General features: G+C 40.5%; 2 protein-coding genes across 2 annotated transcripts in view; one reads left to right on the plus strand and one right to left on the minus strand.

Moving 5' to 3' along the window:
* LOC134528228 (D-beta-hydroxybutyrate dehydrogenase, mitochondrial) overlaps positions 1–21,885 on the minus strand; it is a 106,985-nt gene that overhangs the window by 50,300 nt on the left and 34,800 nt on the right. Inside the window, exons 2-3 of the mRNA XM_063361648.1 lie at positions 9,052–9,272; positions 2,464–2,710 (exon numbers count right to left, since the gene is read on the minus strand). Of these exons, the coding sequence (XP_063217718.1) occupies positions 2,464–2,710; positions 9,052–9,258 (454 nt within the window). The 5' untranslated portion in view covers positions 9,259–9,272. The remainder of the gene's footprint in view (positions 1–2,463; positions 2,711–9,051; positions 9,273–21,885) is intronic.
* On the plus strand, positions 16,434–18,410 carry LOC134530452 (uncharacterized). Its single transcript, XM_063365279.1, has 2 exons — positions 16,434–17,433; positions 17,899–18,410. Exons 1-2 carry the CDS (start codon positions 16,687–16,689, stop codon positions 18,241–18,243), a joined length of 1,092 nt encoding a protein of 363 aa, XP_063221349.1. The 5' UTR covers positions 16,434–16,686; the 3' UTR covers positions 18,244–18,410.

Raw genomic sequence — 21,885 nt, forward strand, 5'->3', positions numbered from 1 at the left:
TTTTTTTGTTCCAGTTCAGCTACTGAAACTATATAAACACCTTTGCATAAATGCAGCATTTTCTTTGTATTTTCCGCAGAAATATTCCATACAATTATTTACAGCAGTTGATTCGCACACCCAGTAAAATAGTGTCTTAGCTAAAAAATAAATAAACGCAAAACATTGTTGTACCTAAGTTAAGCCATTATTTAACTGGGTTTGAGTTACAAGTTTCTATAATAAAGTAGTGAAGTATTAATATTACAAATTCTTTTCCTCACCAGACATACAACAGTATTTTTACTCTGAAAGAGGATCTTTTACATATTTTTTTTTTCGATTAGTAAGTAAAAAATTGAATGTTTTCAGTTACCCTACTATGTTACTAGTAGAGACCCAAAATTTCCCGGATTCGTCTGGCATCAGGGTGTAATGCAAAGTCATAGGTGTGCTCTACCCATGTTTGCTTTTCCATTGGTTGATTTCTTAGCGATATACTTTTTACCTCTTGCTAACTGGCACTATCTGATTCCTTACTTCTCTCCTATCTGGACATCGTTGTATCACGGTCGTAGTGGGGCGCGTCCAAATAACTGCGGTCCAAAAATGTACACAAAGTGAGAGTGTGAAGGTTTGCATTCCAACTTGCAACTAATTGAATGAGTGAATATCCGTATATCTAGTTACTTGGTGTGCGATTTGTACTTTTACAAAAAAAAATTGGCGCCTTTTTTTTTATAAACGGGTGCTTTTACTTATGTACGCGCGTTTGAAGTTATGCTTACTTGGCGTGATAAAAAACAACTAACTTTAATCTTGCATGCAAATAATTTATGGAAATAAAAAATTTGTAAGGCTGGACTGACATTATAAATATGGTTTGTAAAGTATAACTAAACACTTAGAGTAAAATAGTAATATAAACACGTCTATAATATTATTTATTTGATTGAGTAAAATAATCAAGATGAGCTTTAATTAATAATTAAAATCAATAAATATGCTGAGTGCTAAGTCTAATTTATAAATGTCAATTATTTATTAAATAATAATGTAATAATTTTATGATTCCTAATGCAAATAAATTACACACACGGTGACGTAACATCACATATATAAAATACACTTTTAAAAAATCCATTTTATGTCACTAATATTCACAATAAAAAAATGTTTTTAATAATATGCAAGTATTCAAATATCAATCATTAAAGTATTAGCTTTAAAAACACAAATTTAATTTTTATTTAATTTATATATATATATATTTTATCATGATGCGCGCGCATCTTAAAGATTCGATGTCATCTTTTTTTTCGTAACGAGCCTAAAGAAGTGTTTATATGTTATTTGTTAATTGTTATTAGTAGGGACACCTGTATTTCGCGATTACATTTCGTGTCAAGGTATTTCACAAAATACTGTAGCTTTTCTCCTGTGGTTATTGACTGAGGTCGGTGAGAGGTGTCGTCCCGCTCTTGACGGGGCCAATGAGAATGTGGTCACCGTACTGCTGCACCCTCACAATTTGCCATGACTAGAGACCTGAAAAATTCGCGGGTTCATTTCGTGTAATGCTAAAATTCAAATAACTATACCTTAGTGCTGCTTCTGCCATTTGTTCACTGTTTAATCTGGAGGACTGAAGGCCAATTAGAGACCCTCACTCATAGAAGTGTCGAATCACAGGCCACCCAGTCGAGACGACTCACAAGTCAGCAGTCAATGAACAGTTGGCATTTGCCAGAGTGTGTAAAGGATATTGGAGTCTATCCTAAAGGTAGTTGAACCCGCGAATTTTTCCGGGCTCTAGCCATGAGCTAGAGTCCTGTAAAATTCGCGGATTTATTTCGCGATAGGATAGAGTCCAAATACGTTTTACATAATTTTGCTTCAGTGATTGGGCCACAGTTTATCGGAAGGACTCTGGGCCAATAAAAAATATTTAACAGAATAATTAGCGAATCACGATCATTCCAGTCAACAGGTGTTACGAGTCGGTAACCAATCATTAGAGACGGGAAAAATTCGAGTTTTGGATGACCTCTAGGATAGACTCCACAATCCCCTACACACTCGAGCAAATGCCACCTGCTCATTGGCTATTGACTCGTGACACCTGTCAACTGGGACGCTTGCGATTCGATACTTTTTTGGTTGAAGGTTTTCCATTGGCTCAAAGTCCTTCAGATTAACTGTGAGCCAATCATAAAAACAAATATAAAGGTACAGTTGTTTGGAGTCTATCATAACGTAAAATGAATCCGCGAATTTTTTCCGGTCCCTACCGTTCAGCAAATGTAATTTGCACGAGTGCATAGAGGATCGTGGAGTCTATCCTTTAGGGATTTGAAATCGAGAATTTTACAGGTCTCTAGCCATGACTCTTGGAAAAAGCGACAGTGTTTTGTGAAATGCCTCGACACGAAATGAAATCGCGAAACAAAAGGTGTCCCTAGTTACTGGTTGTGAGGGACTGACCGTCCTCGCCGGCGGGCAGGTGGCCGCGGACCAGCCCCACCGCCTCGTGCAGCACGTCCTCGCGCGTCACGTCCAGCGGCAGCATGAACAGCGAGCCGGCGGCGGGGCCGGGGGCGGCGCGCGCCGCCTCCAGCAGCGCCTCCAGCTCCTTGAGGCGGGCGCGCATGAGGCGCGCGGCGGCGCCGTCGTCCGGAGCGCGGAACCCGGCCAGCACGCGGAAACCGAGCCGCGCCAGCCGCAGCGCCACCTGCCGCCATTACCGCGACCAACTTCACCTATCAACTTCACAATCTGTACCACTCTATACATTCTAATTCTAAGTTGGATGGCTATAAGCAGTGGCGTAGCAAGCGGGTGGCAGGGATTGCCGGAACAGTAAAAAATTGTGGAAGGGAGGGGGGGGGGGAGGCCGCCGCCGCGACTGTTTCGCGGTTACTGAACCCTCCCCCCTCTCTTTTAATCCATGAGGGGGTGTCATTTTCAAGTTTGGCCAGGGGCACCAGTCACCTTAGCTACGCTACTGGCTATAGGGTAAAGTCGGGTAAGAGTACGCACTTAAACTTTTTGTAGATATATGTAATAAACTACTATCATTTTGCAATATGTGCACATTGTGAACTATTCTCTGCATATTCAAAAACCGTTTAACACTAAGCAGTAAATAATGAAAGTGTCCTCATTTTTATATATCAATATAAATAAAACAATGTAAATGCGTACTCTTAGACTCAGGTTCGGGTAGGAGTACGCAAAGCATCGGGAAAGAGTACGCACTAACAGTAGTCACAAACAAACATAATTATTCCTTCACAACTTGTGCAATCTTCATGCCACCACTCCGAGCAAGCGTTACACTGAATCCAGTCTTCAGCAATCCGTTCTTCATAAATCTCCTTACAACCTACGTAATTGATTGACAGTTGAGAAGAAAGTGATATTTTAGAAGCAGGAAGAACTTGAGATGAGGGTCTTTTTCTTGAAATAGAACTAAAAGACTTTGATGGTCTAGAAAAATCCACTTGTTTCTTTAATCCTTTCTTCCTCTCCATTCTATCTCTTTTCGCCTTTTCTTCATCTGCTGTTTTATTTAACTTTTTAACAAGTGTATTTTTAAAAGGTGAAGCAGATGAAATTTCATATTTTTTTGAAGTGGTTTTTCGTGTTTTTAGAACTATTCCTTTAGGCAATGGATGAATTTGCGCAACAGTAAGTTGTGTTGTAGTCATAGGGGTAGGCCTATTTGGTAAGTTTGAAACTTGCATCGTCATGAGAACATAATTATTAACCACCTGCTGGTTAATATGTTCTTCATCGGAAACAACTGTTAGAGTTGTCACTTGTAAAGGTTCAGTGGAAGCATTTTTGCGATCTCCTGCTGGAAAGTCTGTTCATTTTTTTTTTGTTCACGAGCAGTAAGTTGTGATGGAGCTAAATCTTTTAGGTTGAATGGATGTATTCCAGTTGAGCGGAAAACGTTTTTAGCCTTATCAAATGTAGCTATTTTTGAGTATGCAGCCCTGAATAATCCAGCAACATGCATTTGTGTTATACATTTCCCTGGATTGTCTACCATAAACTGGTCAGCTTATGTACTGTAAGCAGTTTTCAGAGGCCCAAATAATCCTTTGTCGAGTGGTTGCAACATGTGACTCGCATGTGGAGGAAGGGGAAGTAGAGTGATGTGATTATCTCTGCAGAAAAGAACACCTTGAAGTGTGCAATGAGATGCGTGATTATCCAGAATTAACAAAACTGGGTATTTTTCAGTAGGCTTGGAATGTTGCACAAAATGTTTTAGCCACTCCACTGTTCATGAAACCTAGGGCCTCAATCAGTCAATTTAATACAGTTAAAGGCAAAACTCTACTTACGAGAATTGATTTCAAGCTTGTATATATTTTATTGTAACTTGATTTAACAATATCATAGGCCTATGTATTTAACGATAAAACTGAATGGACCTACTTACTGCTTTAAGCCTTTTCCTCAGTGTACACTAATTTGTTCCCAGTGCTATTGCAACCTGCCTTTTACTTTCACCATTTTATAGTCTTCTCTTAGCTTCCTCTAGGTTTTCGTTAGTTAACTCCAGCTTGCGGTCTGTTTTTCTTTTGTATTTACCCATACGAAACCTGATGTGCGTACACTTAGCCTCATTTTCCTTAGTTGAAGTATCTACTGGTAGTTAGCATCACATGCCAGACATTTGGCTCGAGCCTAGTGTATAATAATTCACACATTTCAAGCTTTCATTTCATGTATAATAAAATTGCATTCTTAATCGCTAGCTTATGCTGATGCTTAGAGTGTAGTGTCAGAAAATTATAATATTTATGAAAGAAACACAGTTTTGCCTGCCACGTTGAAGAGAATACACGAAGATCTCGTATACAAGCTTGAAGATGATAGACAACTGATACACAATATGGTTCTTGCTACCTCTTCACGATCACTGTTGCCAACTACTGAAAAATGACACTTCGTACTCTTAGCCGATGCGTACTCTTACCCGACTTTACCCTAAGCTATTTTTTCTAAAAAATATTTATTGTATGTGATTCGGAACTAGTAACTGTTGTAATTAAGTTAGATTCTCATATATCTATGTGTTTCTAACTTGCTGGTTTAACGTTGTGTTTTTCTAACGTATGATAGTTCTAAATAACATTTTCTAAGCTGTTTCAAAATCCACCTCAAAAACGTTCAAGTCCAGATTCACCCTAACTCCCCTCCCCCCTGAAAACCCAAACTCTTAATTTTTGTTCCATCCTATTTAAAACGCATACATTTTTTCATAGGGTTATTGGATGGCGATTTGCTATATTAATCCATTTTCCCAAAATTTTATTTCGCGAATTCCTTGGGTATCAAGGTAGACTTGAAATACGTATACATCTGCTTCACGTCGGTGATTGGACAACAGAAATCTTGACACGCCCTTGAAGACCTTGAGCCAGTTATAAACAAGGAGAATAGGTGGTTACCCAATCAGGAGTAACCCACCAAAATACGTGTCCTTGTTATGGACCAACGAACACTCTATATAAATACTTAAAATATATACAGGTTAGTTGAGTCAATCCTGGAGTTAAATGAATCAGCAAAATAATTGTGTTCATATCCGTGAAATGCTAAACCCTTTCATCATTAAGTACGTGCGATAGCTAAAGACCGCCAGGATGGGGGGGGGGGGGGGAGAGGGAGGGAGAGAGAGAGAGAGAGAGAGAGAGAGAGAGAGACGCGATTTCATTTCGCCTTAAGCTAAAATTTCTTAACATTTTTTATCTTTGCCATGTTTCTACGATTGGCTTAAAATTTAAGTGAGCCACTCTGAGCCAGTAAGAAAATCTCAACGAAACAAGGGGCGAATCAGAATGAACACAGCTAATAAATCTATCTCTCTAAGTAGCAGCCAATGAGCGGGATACATTTTTCACGTGTATAGTGGTATGTGGAGTCTACCCTATAGGTTCACTGAACGAGCGAATTTTCCCAGTCCTTAACCATAGCGATCTTGTCGATAAAAACTCTAATGGCTCACCAGTAGGGACTGGAAAAATTCGCGTGTTCAATGACCTCCAGGATAGACTCCGCAGTCCTCTGCATACTCGGGCAAATATCGCCTGTTCATTGGCTGCCGATTGGTGAGACGTCTTAACTTGGTAACCTGTGATTCGGTCATTATTTAGTTTAGTGTTTCACATTGGCCAGGAACATTCCCTGTATACTGCTTGCCAATAGCGGACGTAAACTTTTAAAAATATCCTCCTATTTACGAAGAACGCTAGTTATAAATCATCAAGGGATCTTCGTAATGTTACGGCTTCCTTCGTACTTTCACGGACACTGAATTCACTTTCTTTAAACAAGAATCCAAAATAATATTCTGGGTACATTAACAAAACATTAAAATACTGGTTAAGTCTACAGTAAGAACAATTTTTATTTTGTCAAGTGTTTAGAACGAAACGTACCTATGGCTCAGAAGTGCGGAAAAACGACGTAGTTTCTTAAGAAGATTCTTTTATTTGAAATTACGATGAACTCTTCTTTTATTCGAGTTAAATTCTTTGTTGAAAAGTCCGTAAATTTACTGTAATTTCTAGACACCTGCAAAATTCGTGGATTCGATGACCTCCAGGATAGACTCTACTATCCTCTACACACTCTGGCAAATGCCACCTGTTCATTGGCTGCTGACTTGCGAGTCGTCTCGACCGAGTGTCTGTGATTCGACACTTCTTTGAGCGAGGGTCTCTAATTGGCCCTCATTACTCCAGATTAACAGTGGACCAATGACAGAAGCAGCACTAAGGTATAATTATTTGAATTTTAGCATAACACGAAATGAATCCACGAAATTCACGGGTATCTACCAATAACAAAATTATATAAGAGGTATATGTGTTTGAATTCTAGCCTATCGCCGAATGTATCCGCGAATTTTGCAGGAGTCTACGTATGATAGTTCTAAATAACATTTTCTAAGCTGTTTCAAAATCCACCTCAAAAACGTTCAAGTCAAGATTCACCCTAACTACCCTTCACTCATAACACCCCTCCCCCCCCCCCCCCGCCCTGAAATCTAACCTGTTAATTTTTGGTCCATCCTATTTAAAACGCATACATTTTTTATAGGTTAATTGGATGGCGATTTGCTATATTAATCCATTTTTCCAAAATTTTATTTCGCGAATTCATTGGGTATCAAGGTAGACTTGAAAGGCCTATACAACTGCTTCATGTCGGTGATGGAGAACAGAAATCTTGACACGCCCTTGAAGACCTTGAGCCAGTTATAAACAAGGAAGAATAAGTGTATACCCAATCAGGAGTAACCCACCAAAATACGTGTCCTTGTTATAGACCAATGAGCACTCTATATAAATACATAAAATATATACAGGCTAGTTGAGTCAATCCTGGAGTTAAATGGATCAGCAAAATAATTGTGTTTATATTCGTGAAGTGCTAAACCCTTTCATCATTAAGTACGTGCGATACCTAAAGACTAGCCCGGGGGTGGGAAGGAGGGGGGGTTGGGCGGGGAGAGAAAAATTTCTAAACAATTTTTACCTTTGCTTTGTTTCTACGATTGGCTTAAAATTTAAGTGGGCCACTCTGAGGCAGTAAGAAAATCTCAACGAAACAAGGGGCGAATCAGAATGAACACAGCTAATACATCTATCTCTCTAGTTAGCAGCCAATGAACGGGATACATTTTTCACGTGTATAGTGGTCTGTGGAGTCTACCCTTTAGGTCGTTGAACGTGCGAATTTTCCCAGTCCTTAACCATAGCGATCTTGTCGATAAAAACTCTAATGGCTAGAAACCGGAAAAATTCGCGGATTAATTTCGCGATAGGCTAGAATTTAAATACACATACCTTTAAGCTGCTTTTGCTATTGGCTTACTGTTAATTTTGACGACTCCGGGCCAATGAGAAATCCTCAACCAAAGAAGTGCCGAATCACAGGCAAATCAGTTCAGACGACTCACAAGTCGGCAGCCAATGAACTGGCATTATCTGCCTGAGTTTGCAGAGGACTGTGTAGTCTATCCTGAAGGTCATTAAACTGCGGATTTTTCCAGTCCCTACTAATGGCCTACCAGTAGGGATTGGAAAAAATCGCGTGTTCAATGACCTCCAGGATAGACTCCGCAATACTCTGCATACTCGGGCAAATATCGCTTGTTCATTGGCTGCCGACTGGTGAGACGTCTTAACTTGGTAACCTGTGATTCGGTCATTATTTAGTTTAGTGTTTCACATTGGCCAGGAACATTCCCTGTATACTGCTTGCCAATAGCGGACGTACACTTTTAAAAATGTCCTCCTATTTACGAAGAACGCTGGTTAAAAATCATCAAGGGATCTTCGCAATGTTTACGGCTTCCTTCGTACAATCACGGACACTGAGTTCACTTCCTTTAAACAAGAATCCAAAATAATATTCTGGGTACATTAACAAAACATTAAAATACTGGTTAGGTCTACAGTAAGAACAATTTTTATTTTGTCAAGTGTTTAGAACGAAACGTAGCTATGGCTCAGAAGTGCGGAAAAACGACGTAGTTTCTACGAAGATTAATTTTATTTGAAATTACGAAGAACTCTTCTTTTATTAGAGTTAAATTCTTTGTTGAAAAGTCCGCAAATTTACTGTAATATCTAACAGTATAGCTAGAGACCGGAGAAATTCGCGGGTTCAATGAACTTCAGGATAGACTCCAATATCCTCTACACACTCGGGTAAATGCCAACTGTACATTGGCTGCTGACTTGTGAGTCGTCTCGACTGGGTGGCCTGTGATTCTACACTTCTATGAGTGAGGGTCTCTAATTGGCCCTCAGTCCTCCAGATAAACAGTGAGGTATAATTATTTGCATTTTAGCATAACATGAAATGAACCCGCGAATTTTTCAGGTCTCTAAGTATAACTAAGAGGTATACATTTTTATTTTTTTTTATTTTTTCGTAAAATGAATCCGCGAATTTTTTCCAGAGTTCCAACCCCCGCCGGTTTTTGGAAAAGTTGGTTTATTTCAGGGACGACGCGACGAAAGACCCGGAAGGCGAACTTGCCTGCAGCCCCAGCGCCGAGTCGCAGCAGGTGACGAGCACGGCGCGGCCCTGGCCGTCCGCCGCCGCCCCCGCAGCCGCCCCCGCGCCGCCCCCGCCGCGGCCTCCCGAGCCCTTGATGCGGCACAGCAGGTACACGAGCAGCGCCGCCGCGATGCAGCACAGCGCCACCAGCTGCAGCGCGAGGATGAGGGCCGTGTGCTCATCCATGGTCCATCAGCCGCCTGCGGCACACACACGCACTCATTAGCACTGTGCGCCCCCCTTGCGGCACGCAGACAGTCCCTACCGCGCTATCGCACTGGCATAGCTTATTACTAGAGCCACGGAATTTTCGCGCATTCATTTAGTCGCAAGCTAGAATGCAAACCTCCACACTGTCGCACTGTGTTAATGATTGGACCGCAGTTATCTGGACACGCCCCTCTACGACCGTGAGCCAATGATGCCCAGCTAGGAGGGAAGTAAGCGAATCAGGTAGTGCCAAATAACAAGGATAAAAATGTTCTCGCTAAGAAATCAACCAATGGGAAAGTAAACATGGGTCGAGCAGACCTATAACTTTGAATTCTATCCTGAGGCCAGAGGAATCCGCGAAATTTCCGGGACTCTACTTATTACACTGATATCAAAAGAATATAACACATTCTAGCGAGATGTTAGTTTTTCACATTAATTACAAATTTTAACTGTTGTAGACGAAAGTCATATGTAGAGACCTGTAAAATTCGCGGATTCATTTCGCGATAGGATAGAGTCCAAATACTTTTGACAATATTTTTGCCACAGTTTATCTGAAGGACTCTGGGCCAATGAAAAATCTTTAACAGAAGAATTAGCGAATCACGATCATTCCAGTCAACAGGTGTTACGAGTTGGTAACCAATCAGCAGATGTAATTTCCACGAGTGCATAGAGGATCATGGAGTCTATCCTTTAGGGATTTGAAATCGCGAATTTTACAGGTCTCTAGTCATATGTAGGGGTAGGCATTTCTCGGGGGAAAAAAAATATCTGAACGCCTATTAGACTGCAACTAGCTATACCCGCACCAGCGGTTTCTTCCTTCTGATTGGCGACCGTCTGCGAGAGGGCCACTCAGGACGTGTTTGCTTCCACACTGAGTTACTGTGATTGGTGTTGTAACAGTAGATATGTATCTGAAAGAAATTTCACCCAATCACGAAACACAGACGATACTACGGTGTTTTAACTTTCATCTACTCTTATCTATATAGTTGGGCAATTTTTTTGTTTTGTTTTTGTTGTATTTATTTTCCATTGCAATGTTAATATATAGGGACAGGAAAAATTCTCGTTTTCAAAAACCACCAGGATGGACTCCACAGTTCTCTGCGTATTCGGGAAAACGTCCCCTGTTCATTAGCTTATCGACTGGTGAGACGTCCCAACTTGCTAGCCCGTGATACTGAAATTATTTAGTTGAATGTTTCTCATTGGCCAGGAGTATGCCCTACATATTGTGCAGGTATACGTGTTTGAAATTTATCTTTTCACGAACTGAATCCACGAACTTTTCCGGTCTCTATGATTCCCTTTTGAGTGTACTTATGTTTAGAGACCTTAAAATTCGCGGATTCATTTCGCGATAGGATAGAGTCCAAATACTTTTGACATTATTTTTCTACAGTGATTGGGCCACAGTTTATCTGAAGGAATCCGGGTCAATGAAAAATCTTTAACAGAAGAATTAGCGAATCACGATCATTCCAGTCAACAGGTGTTACGAGTCGGTAACCAATCAGCAGATGTAATTTCCACGAGTGCATAGAAGATCATGGAGTCTATCCTTTAGGGATTTGAAATCGCGAATTTTACATAAAAATGGCGTAAAACACAGGAAATAAAAATGGGGGAATTAGCCCACTAGGTTATATTGAATATTTATTTTTGTTTCTATTATCGCTCTCTCGTCGACATCGAAGTCATTTGTAGGGACCGGAAAAATTTCGTGATAGACTAGAATCAAAATACTGTTTGCTGCTTCAGTGATTGATCCACATTTTATCTCAAGGACATAGAAAAATGGGGGGAAAAAAAATAATAAATAAATACCGCAACAAAAAGCATTCAATTTAACAGGTGTTACGAGTTGGAAGAAGCCAATGCGCAGATTTAATTTGTACGAGTACATAGAGTATCACGGAGTCTATTGTAGAGGTAATTGAAACCGCGAATTTTTTTTACCAGTGTCTAGTGATTAGAGACGTGGGAGAAAATAACCCCAACCGGCTATGACGGCACGTCCGTCGACCAATGAGGTTGAGCGGCCAGATCACTAGCCCGACCCACCGATGAGATCCGAGGTCGATCCTCGACGGGGCATTTCCCGAAATGTCTTCGCAACCAAGCAAGCACGGCGAAGTTTTTCCTGAGCCGGTGGTAGGGCCATGAAAATTTCGCGAAAAGATCCCGAGAGTAGCTGAAAGTTAAAACACTGTAGCATCGTCTGTGTTGCGTGATTGGGTGAGTTACTTTGAGGTGCATGTCGATTGTTACAACAACCAATCACACTAATTCAGTGTGGAAGCAAACTCGTCCTTAGTAGCTCGTGCAAACAAGGCAATGACTAGAGACCCGGAAAAATCGCGGGTTCAATGACCTCCAGGATAGACTCCAATATCCTCTACACACTCGGGCAAATGCCAACTGTTCATTGGCTGCTGACTTGTGAGTCGTCTCGACTGAGTGTCTGTGATTCGACACTTCTATGAGTGAGGGTCTCTAATTGGCCCTCAGTCATCCAGATTAACAGTGAACCAATGGCAGAAGCAGCAATAAGGTATAATTATTTTAATCTTAGCATAACACGAAATGAACCCGTGAATTTTCCGGGTCTCTAGCAATGACTTCTCTCGCAGACGGCCGCCAATCACAAGGAAGAAACCGCTGGTGTGGGTATACCTTGTGCAGTCTAGTAGACGTTCAGATTTTTTCGCGAAAATTTCCTGCCACTAGCCGGTGGGGATTCCCCCCACATCCGTTCATTCCGTCGACGCTCTATTCTCATCTCACACCTCGTCCTCTCTGATGATCTTACCGCCAACGAGTCGTTAATGTTGTAATTAATTTCAATCACGGCTACGTTTTCCTCTTGCGAAACGAATATTCGGGTGATCGAACCCGGGCTTGCCTTGGCGCGTCAGAACGACTTGTCAGCCAACGCCCCACCGCGGTAGCTGGTTCCAGAGAAATCCTGAGATTCACAGACTTGGGGTCAGACATCCGAATAATCTGAGTCCACGCACCTTTTTTTTAATTTTACCATTGTAACATTAAAGGTTGATTACGTTAGGTCTGGTGCATAGATAATACGTGTAGAATCTATGCTAAGGTATTCAAAATTCTCGATAAAATTAGTTCTTAATTCGTTTTTTACCTTAAATGTAGTAGTGTCTCACACGTCAAGACTAGATGATTGTAACCAAATTAAAGGTTAGTTATTATGTTAGGTCAGTGACATTTAAAATACACTAAAATCGTTTAAATGGCGTGAGTTCTCACAAGATGATGTTTTTTTATTGTTACTATAGGTCTACCAACCGTGAAATTGCACCAGCGAGCGGCGAACTTAAGATGTGTTCGCAACTGTTTGTGCGTCCGACTCCACGTCATCAGTAGAGTATAGTTGAAGGTTACCCTGGTTCGCGGTCGAGTGTTTGTTTTCGAGGAGCGTACACCGAAAAAGATTTTAAGTACTACAAAAAGATTATTTTTTGAAACAAGTTGCCAAGTAATAGTTTGTAATACTACAAGAAAGATATTGTAACTCTGTACAACACATGCCTATGGTTATTTTTGCATATATGGAGTACTTTTTTTTTTTTTTAGATAATACTGAGTATCTCTGACGAAAATTGACGCATAAATTGTATATTTTAATTGTTTCATTCAAGCATATTTTTTTAAACCATAGAAAAAAATTCATTGAATATCCAACAATTGGACTTCATTTTGAGTGCAGTTAATCCTGGAAAGCTAATCAGGGAACGGTTTACAAATAACCTTGAACTATTTGGAGGTACTCGGACAACACAAAGCACAAATGCCCTGGTGAGAATCCGAACCCTGTATTACTGCGAGCACTATTTTGTGGTGAGACATGTTGTTTTCGTGTAAAACGCACGAACTTACAAATATCTGCAAATTTTACATGAATATTTATCTTCCATTAACAAAAAAATTGGTTGTCTGTAAAGTCGGTTTACGGACGATAGTTTAACGTGACAATGTCATAACAAAATATTGATGAAATGATTGCATACTTTTATGAATAAAATTGAATCATTTTATTGAATTATCACTATTTTGTATAGAGTCAAAGAAGGAGTGAAATGAAATCTACAATTTAATTGATAAATTTACTTTTATTTGCACTCATTGATTCAAATATGTTTATTACTTTAACGAACAGATTATTTTAACTATAACTTTTATACATGTTTGCTATTTAACTTTTTCCAATCTGTGTTATTCTGTTAAGGATAGGACGATGATAGGAAAAGTAGGAAACAAATGGGAGTGTTTCAAGTTTAATCTGCCTCGAAAAAGTCAAATCGAAGGTTGTTCCAATCGAGTGGAAGAGAGATAGATGCGGCGCAAGCGTACATTGAGCGTAACGGGACAAAACGTAACGGGACAATGAATCATCCTTTTTCGTGCGTGCAGCCGGTTTAGACGTTGTCACGTCAAAAAGAAAAGTTACTTTGAGGTAGCGGACAGGCAGCCGGTAGGTCACTCGTCGCGCACTTGGATGACGTATTGAAGGGTCGAGGATGGGGAAAAGGGGGGGGCGGGGGAGTAAAGTGGGTTAGCGGTCCGAACCATGCGGGACCGGGGCGGAAAATGGACGTCGCGGCGCGCGCACGGGCGAAACGTAAGCGTCATCAGAGCGAGCCAACAGGACGAGTGTCCGGGAGTCGAATAACTATAATTTCTTTTCTTTTTTTCCAGGGTTGGGTCATTACACGTAGAATATTATTTTTCTACATACACGTAGAAAATAATGTATAGTATGTAGAATATGTATAATATTTACGTAGAGTATGTAGAAAATTAAGCCTAACATTGTCAAAGAAATATATTGTATTTTAAGTGAAATAATGTATCTTGAGGTTTGTTAAAATATGCACCTCATTAAAATGGAATAATTTATGTTTATACAATTGCACATAATAGCAACAGACTATTGAATGCAGACCAATCAGGGCATAGGAGAGACACATCAGTTGTTTCAAAATGGCTGGCAGGCCAAAGCATTCATTGTGGAGTGACCTGGGTTTTAAGTTGCTCAAAGAAAACAACAAGTGTGTTGCATTTTGTACTGTGTGTCAGAAAACTTTAAAAAATACTGCTGCAAAACGTCTAGAATCACACAGGTAAGAAAATAATTTTATTGATCTTTAGTACTTAGTTAATATGATATTTATAACCTAAAAAAGCAAGAACTAAACTAGGCACTTATTGCACTAACTGCATATGTATTGTTAATATAATAAATAATTATGAAACTTGATTATCATTAGGCCTACAACACAATTTTATGTCAAGTGAATAATTAATATCTATCTTTAGTTTACTTAATATGATGTTTATAACCAAAAAAGTAAACAAGATGTTCTAACAACAAACTATTAATGGTATAATTATAACAACTTAATTTTTATTATATTGTTACGATCGCGCTTGGCTGCAGTGCTTGGCGTCGCCGCGCTCGTTCGGCCTGTCTGCGCCCCCTTCCACCTGCATCCTCTCCCTGGTATCTCGTGCCATACTATCTCGCGACATCCTGACTGTCGCGGCGCGCACCTGCCTCAGATCGAGTTACTTAAGGGAGGCCGCACTGCGGAATGGAGGGACTCAGACATGTTTATCGGTGTGTTTTGTGGGAACCCGATGCTTGTTGAGTTTATCGGCGTTCTTTGAGCAGCCGCCGCGTCCTTCGAGGACTCACGACGCGTTTCTGGGCATTTCGACGACGAAGGTCGCGCGATATCTCGGAGACATGCCCGATTGTTCTGGACGGGAACCCAAGGGATATTTAAGGAGGTTGGGCCGACCTTCGAGTCAGTAAGGAGTTCAGTGGGGAGTTCTCCCGCGGCGGAGTTTCCGGGCGATAGTGCCGCAGGTGCGGCAGAGTGGCGAAGTCCTTGGACGAGGGTTCCAGGGCAGTCAGTCAGAGACTGAGTGGGAGTCCTCCCGCGGCGGAGTTTCCGGGCGATATAGTGGCGAAGTCCTTGGACGAAGGTTCCAGGGCAGGGAGTGAGTGAGTTCAGTGGAGTCGGGAGTTTCCGGGCGATAGAGTCGCGGGCGCGGCGGAGTCCCGAGTGAAGTGGCGAGCGAGTCGTCGAGTGGGATCTCGGCGAAGGGTGTGACGGCGGCGGCGGAGTGCGGCGACGGAGTCCCGCGGCGGAGACCCACGAGGGGTGCTGCGACGAGAGTTGCGCCGGAAGTGCGGCCCAGCGAGGTGTGTGAAACGAGTGACTGGGGAATTGACATTTCTTTAAGTGTAATTAATTATTTGCTAATTTAGAAGATTATTTGTAAGTGTCAAGTAGTGGTAGTAAATAAAACTGTGTGTGTGAAATAAAATCTATTAATTGGGCTATCCTTTACGAACCCCCGTGGTAAATCGTAACAATATTACAAACTACATTTGATTTGTATTTGTTTGAGGTTTATGTCATTTTGATAACAGGTAGCCTACAATTAATATAATGTATATTTATTTAGATTTATTCTAACATGCATTCATACATTGATTAAGAAATATAGAGTTAACAGAGACCTAAGGTCATTCATTAGCTTGCCTACAAAACGTGCTTATTTACATGATAAGGACATTGTACAATGCATTTGGAAATTACTTTCAAAGCTTACAAACCTGATTTCTGTTTCAGGAATGTATGCCGCAATGTAACCTCTACAGCGGTTTCCTCTGCATCACAATCTGTTCAACCACACACAATTAAACGAAGACACAAAGTTAGTGATGATGATGATGATGATCCTGTATTTGGCCTTTCCACTCCTAGTGAATCTACGAGTTTCATTGTTGCAACTACAAGCCAAGGATCCTTATCTACAGGTGGCTTACAGTACAAATCTCATGAATATAATTCACTAACCAAAGTTCTAGGCATTCCCACAGTCACAAACACAAACCAACACTCTTTCACTGCAGGCGACTCCCTGGGTGATTTTCACCGTATGGAACAGAATTCCATACCAGAGGTTTCAGAAGGAGTACATAAATGTATTGAGCCCCCAAAGTTGATGGAAACACACACAAACGCGACACAAGAAAATTTGGATTATAATAACCGGACTTTTTTTGATAAAATATCAAAAGCAGAGAATGAAATTGCCAACCGTGCACTGGGGAAACTTATATTTGGATGTAACATTCCTCTTAGTGTTGTAGACTCTAATCATTTTAAAAATTTTGTCAAGACTTTAAGACCGTCATACAGGCCACCAGTTCGAAAAACACTTGCAACAACCATTCTTGATGCAGAATATGAAGAGTGCAGAACTTCTTTAAAGTTTGGTGAACATTCTGTTCTGCTCATCGATGGATGGAAGAATGAGGCAGCCAACACAAAAAACATAGCTGCTATGATACATAATGCAGCAGGTGACATTGGATTTCTTGATGCTTGGGATCTGTCGGGAGAGAGTGAAACAGGAAGTGCTCTAAAGGATATTGTTTCACAAGCAATTGTATCTGCACGTGATCTTTACAATACAGAATTATATGCTGTATGTTCGGACAATGCTGCCAATATGATGAAAATGGGTAAAATAATAGATTTGTGGCACATTACATGCAATTCACATACTGGTAATCTTCTTGCAAAAGAGCTTGTCCCACCCCAGCTGGCATCAAGAGTAAATACATTGTTAAAAGCTTTCACTTCAGCTGATCAAGAAGTACGTCTCCTTGCATATGGTGGACACCGGATAACACTGGCATGTGAAACACGATGGTGCAGCAATAGAGATGCATTCCTTTGTCTGCAGAAAAATCTACCAGCAATGAAAAAGGTGGTTGGACAGGGTGTATCAATTGACCCTGCTGCTCTTCAGCTGATGTTTGATGACAACTTCATGAAGCAAGTTTCAGATGGCATCCAGCTGTTTGACCCTGTTTGTACGTTAATCAATAAGTGTCAGCAAAGCAAATTCAGTATTGCTGACGCTGCAGAAGAGTGGATGCAATTACGGTTGCCAGATGGATACATCCAACTCCAAAAAAATGTCGAAAAGAGGCGTGAGCAAGCACTTACCACATATGGCTTAGCAGCAAACTTCTTGCACCCAGTCTACCTAGGGAAGAGGTTTTCTGCAGAACAGCATGATGAGGTATGTACCCAGGAAGTGAATAAATTTAAGGAGGGCTGGGTTGAGAGACTCTGAAGGAAAGGAGGAGGGTGGAGAGATTGGTGAGGATATAGCCATGTTTTGAATGGAGAGGGATCATGGGGAAGCTAAGAGACAGATCGGTAAGAGGGCACTACAAGGGAAGGAGGGGCAATTGTTGGACGGTCCATAGGCAGAGAAGGAGAACAGAGAGGAAAGAACTCAATGCTGGTTAGAATGGTGAGAGAGTGGAATGAGCTGGGGGACGAATCTAGGGGTTGGAGCATTCAGGAAAAGTAAGGGTAGAGGGAGGGAAAGAGAGAGGACAGATAAAGTGAACCCTGGAAAATACGGTAGCCCAAATGCAGTTGTAAATTATGTTGTTGTTGTTGTTGTTTTCTTGTTGTTGTTGTTAACATTTGAAATCTTAACTGCTTCTAGTTAGCCACACAAATTAATCTGTTGCAGGTGGAGGAGTTCTTGCTTCAAGAACTTGATGGGCAAGGACTGGATGATCTAGCAAAATTCAAGAGTTCTACAGAGCATAGTATTTTTCAGTTACTTAGAGAGAAAGGTGTTGTTAATCCATCATCTTTCTGGGGGCTTGCTCAACGAAAACATCCAGAAATAAGCAAACTAGCAATTAAGCTCTTGAATATCCCAGCCTCATCTGCACAACTAGAGAGGGCATTTAGTAATTGGTCGTATGTCCACTGCCCCTTACGAAACAGGCTTACATTTGAAAGGTCAAAAAAGTTGCTGCATGTGTACCATACGCTGAAACTTCGAGATGTCCCATCTGATGAATATTGACTGACTTGATAAATGGAAACCAATCCTACTCTCTAGTTTTATTGTACTAAAGAATATTAAATATGTAATTTTAAACATACAAATTCTAGTTTCCAGGTAAATATGTAGTCTGTATGATGTTAATAAACATAATTTTCTACGTGTAGACTATGTAATAAATCTCAATATTCTACATGACATACTCTACAGTAGAATATACATGTAGATTACCTATTTTCTACGCGTAATATTCTACTGACCCAACCCTGTTTTTTTCTAATAGTACCGGTTACAGTCGATACGCGTAGCCCTTCCTTTCCCTTCTGCCCCCCCCCCCTTCCCCAAGCTATCCTTTGCCTTTTGACCCTTCGGTCACACGTCATACATTTCCTAACCTAAAACTGCAGAACATTTCATTTGAAGAAACCTCTTTTTTTTTGTTGTAATTTGTGCACAAAATAAAAATTATGAATAATAATTACTGTAATCAAACTATAATTAAGAACTAACGATCTTGGCAAATTTATGGGCACAGATTAACTTACTTCAAACATTCACGAGAATATATAGGTATATATTTATTTTTCCAAACGGTTATGACATTAAAATCATGCACATAAAAGCTGCAATAACGAGTAGGTACCTACGTATAAAATTAAAATACAGTTAAAGCTAGAGGATTTAAAATATTCCGCTACTTCATAAAACAATTCCACAAAGTTCTTTAAAAAAAAAAAAATCTGCCAAGAATTGTAGCTATACTAACTAAAAAAAATTGTTAAATTGTTTTCAAATTTTAAAAATAAATCTCTTAATATACGGCTGGATATATAAGTTATGATGAGTTTTCTCTGCTATTTAACAGAATTTTGTTCCCTCTGGTAGTTTGCGTAGTTTTATTTTTTCTTCTATCCGTAATTTTAAATGTTGTATATTTTGAATCAATGTATTGTTTTATCTTATCGAATAATTAATTTATTTTCATATTCCTTTAACTCATTTAAATTGACAGAAAAATAATTCACTTAAATAAATTCAGAGTTATTGTGTATGCATTACACGCATGAACTTTATCCAAAAACCAACTAATTTCATAGTCATTCTTTACGATAGATTATAAAAAAATGTAAAATATCTATATCCCCATAGAAAAATGAGAACAAAATTTATTCTTTATCTACAAATATATTAACATAGTTTCTGACTAATTAATACTTACAATTCTGAAAAGCGAATGAAATGTGTTTGTGATTGGCAAATATTTTAGAAACTAAGGCGGAATCTCACACATAATATTGATTTTTTTTATATACTTTCTCGTCATTACTAATAGTTAAGGGCTAATTCTGTCAATTTAAAACTGTACTAAGTGTCGTAATTGTTATCAATTGCGGGACTTTTTCCATCAATTATATCACACTTAGTAGATAAATCTTCATAATATTTGTGACGACAACAAATGCAAAGCATAGTGTTAAATAGGTATAATGATAAATTGACAGAAATAACCCTTAACTATTAGTAATGTGGAGAAAAAAATATGGAGCAAGAGACCCCACTTTAAGTTAAGCGTGTTTCGGAACCCACTATAACCTTAACAGCCGTTGCTAAAGTCAGTCGTAAAGGTCGGTTGACAGGACACGGAGTAATAGTTTACTACGTAATAAGGTCTCGTAAGTACAGTGGTGGTCTCGGAGAGCTATATAGTTAGAGCCAAGATAATTTTGTAGATTCATTTGGGTAGAAAAGTAACTTCTTTTTTTTTTTGCTGCTTCAGTGATTGAGCCGCAGTTTATCTGAATGACTCACCAGTGAAAAACCTAAATCAAAGAAATGTTGAGTCAACAGCACCCTCACGTAACAGGTATCACGAGTCAGTAGCCAATGAGCAGGTGTAGTTTGCCCGTGTGCATAGAGGATCGCGTGGAGTCTGTCCTAGAGGTAAATTTAAACAGCGAATTTTTTTTTTCCCCAGTGCCTATATGTGGTGTGTGTTTGTTGAGAAGCCCAAGATGTACATCAAGTTCTGTCCCTGCCCGAACACGCCCGAATATTCACCTTCGGCCAACCTCGGGATTTGTTTTATTTTTGCGCAGGAAAAATTAATTCAAATATTAAAAGTGGTCGGTTAGGTTAGCTACATTAAAACACTTTAAAACACTATGGACGGTTAGTTAGGTTGGTATAGCTACATTAAAATAAACAGAGAAATATAAATATATATAAATGAACCCGAGGTTGGCCGAAGGTGAATATTCGGGCGTGTGATGCACATATTAGGCTTGCCGTGTTTGTTTCGCCAAGACGCAGATTGCGGTCGCAGTTGGTCGTGAGTCGGCGATTGACACGTCGCGGCGACAGTGGCGGGACCTCGCGGCGCCTTTAGCAGGCTCCCGCGTCGAAATACGGCTCGTTAACGTTCGCCCCGCGGGAGGAATAACAATAAAGCGGCCGGGGAAACAATGGAGACGCTTTCGACGGGCGGACGCGTCCGGGGTGCCGAGGAGAAGTTTACGACGCACATGTGGAACCGATCGGGACGCGCAGGACGAACGACGCCGTGTTGATCTGACCCTCAAGGCCAGAAACAAACAAATCGAAACGCGGGCCGGGTGAGATGGCGCAATTGAAACACATCGGACTCGCATTCCAGAACACTCGGGTTGGGATCCCCAGTCCATTCGTGTTGCTTCAGCTGTTGACTCACCATTTAGCTATAGGACTCTTGATTGGCCAGTATGAAACCCTCAACCAAACCAGTGACCAACCACAGGCTATTGCTTAGGGACGTCTAATAACTTATAGCAGCCAATGAGTAGGGACCGGAAAAATTCGCGGGTTCAATGCCCTGTAGGATGAACTCCATAATTCTACTTACGCTCGGTCAAACAATGTCACCCACTAATTGGCTGCTGTCTTGTGAGACGTCTCAACGTAGCAGCCTGTGATTCGATAAAACTTTGGTCGGGTGTTTCTCACTGGCCCAGAGTCATCCAGGTGAGTTGTGAGCCAATAGCAGAGGCAGCACTGAGGTATAACTATTTGTATTTTAGCCTATCGCGAAATTAATTCGCGAATTTTTCCGGTCTCTACCTATTGACTCACCATTTAGCTAGACGACTCTTGGCCAGTATGAAACCCTCAACCAAACCAGTGACCAACCACAGGCTATTGCTTTGGGACGTCTAATAACTTAGCAGCCAATGAGTTACTGACTGACAGTCGTCCAAGAATTCAGAGAACTATAGAGTTTATCGTAGAGGTCAACGTACTCGAAACTGTGAACTTTATTGGGCTGCAGACGGCAGACTGTCGACTGCACATTATGATTGGAGCTTTAAAGACCAGACGTAATCGTCCACTGTTGGTGTCTGGCCTCGCGAATGTAGTTCATTACTTACTCTATGTCATGGATAGAGACAGGAAAAATTCGCTGGTTCATTTCGCAATGGGCAAAAAAATTCAAATAAGTATATCTTTGGGCTGATTCTGATATTGGCCCGCAGTTGGGCCAATGAGGTGAACATCAATCAAAGAATCATCGTAATCACAGGCTAACCCAGTCGAGACGTCTCACAAATCAGCAGCCAACGAACCAAAAAAAAAAACAACTAATTACCCAAGTAAGCATTGGATCGTGGACTCTATCCCGGAGGTGTCTGA

The sequence above is a fragment of the Bacillus rossius genome, chromosome 1 (genome assembly GCF_032445375.1).
Source record: "Bacillus rossius redtenbacheri isolate Brsri chromosome 1, Brsri_v3, whole genome shotgun sequence".
In the NCBI taxonomy this organism is placed as follows: Eukaryota; Metazoa; Arthropoda; class Insecta; order Phasmatodea; family Bacillidae; genus Bacillus; species Bacillus rossius.

Excerpts from the sequence above, each read along its gene's own strand:
- LOC134530452 (XM_063365279.1), top strand. The coding sequence starts at position 16,687 with ATGATACATAATGCAGCAGGTGACATTGGATTTCTTGATGCTTGGGAT. Across the intron at positions 17,434-17,898 it reads CTGCAGAACAGCATGATGAG|GTGGAGGAGTTCTTGCTTCA; the intron begins GTATGTACCCAG and ends AATCTGTTGCAG.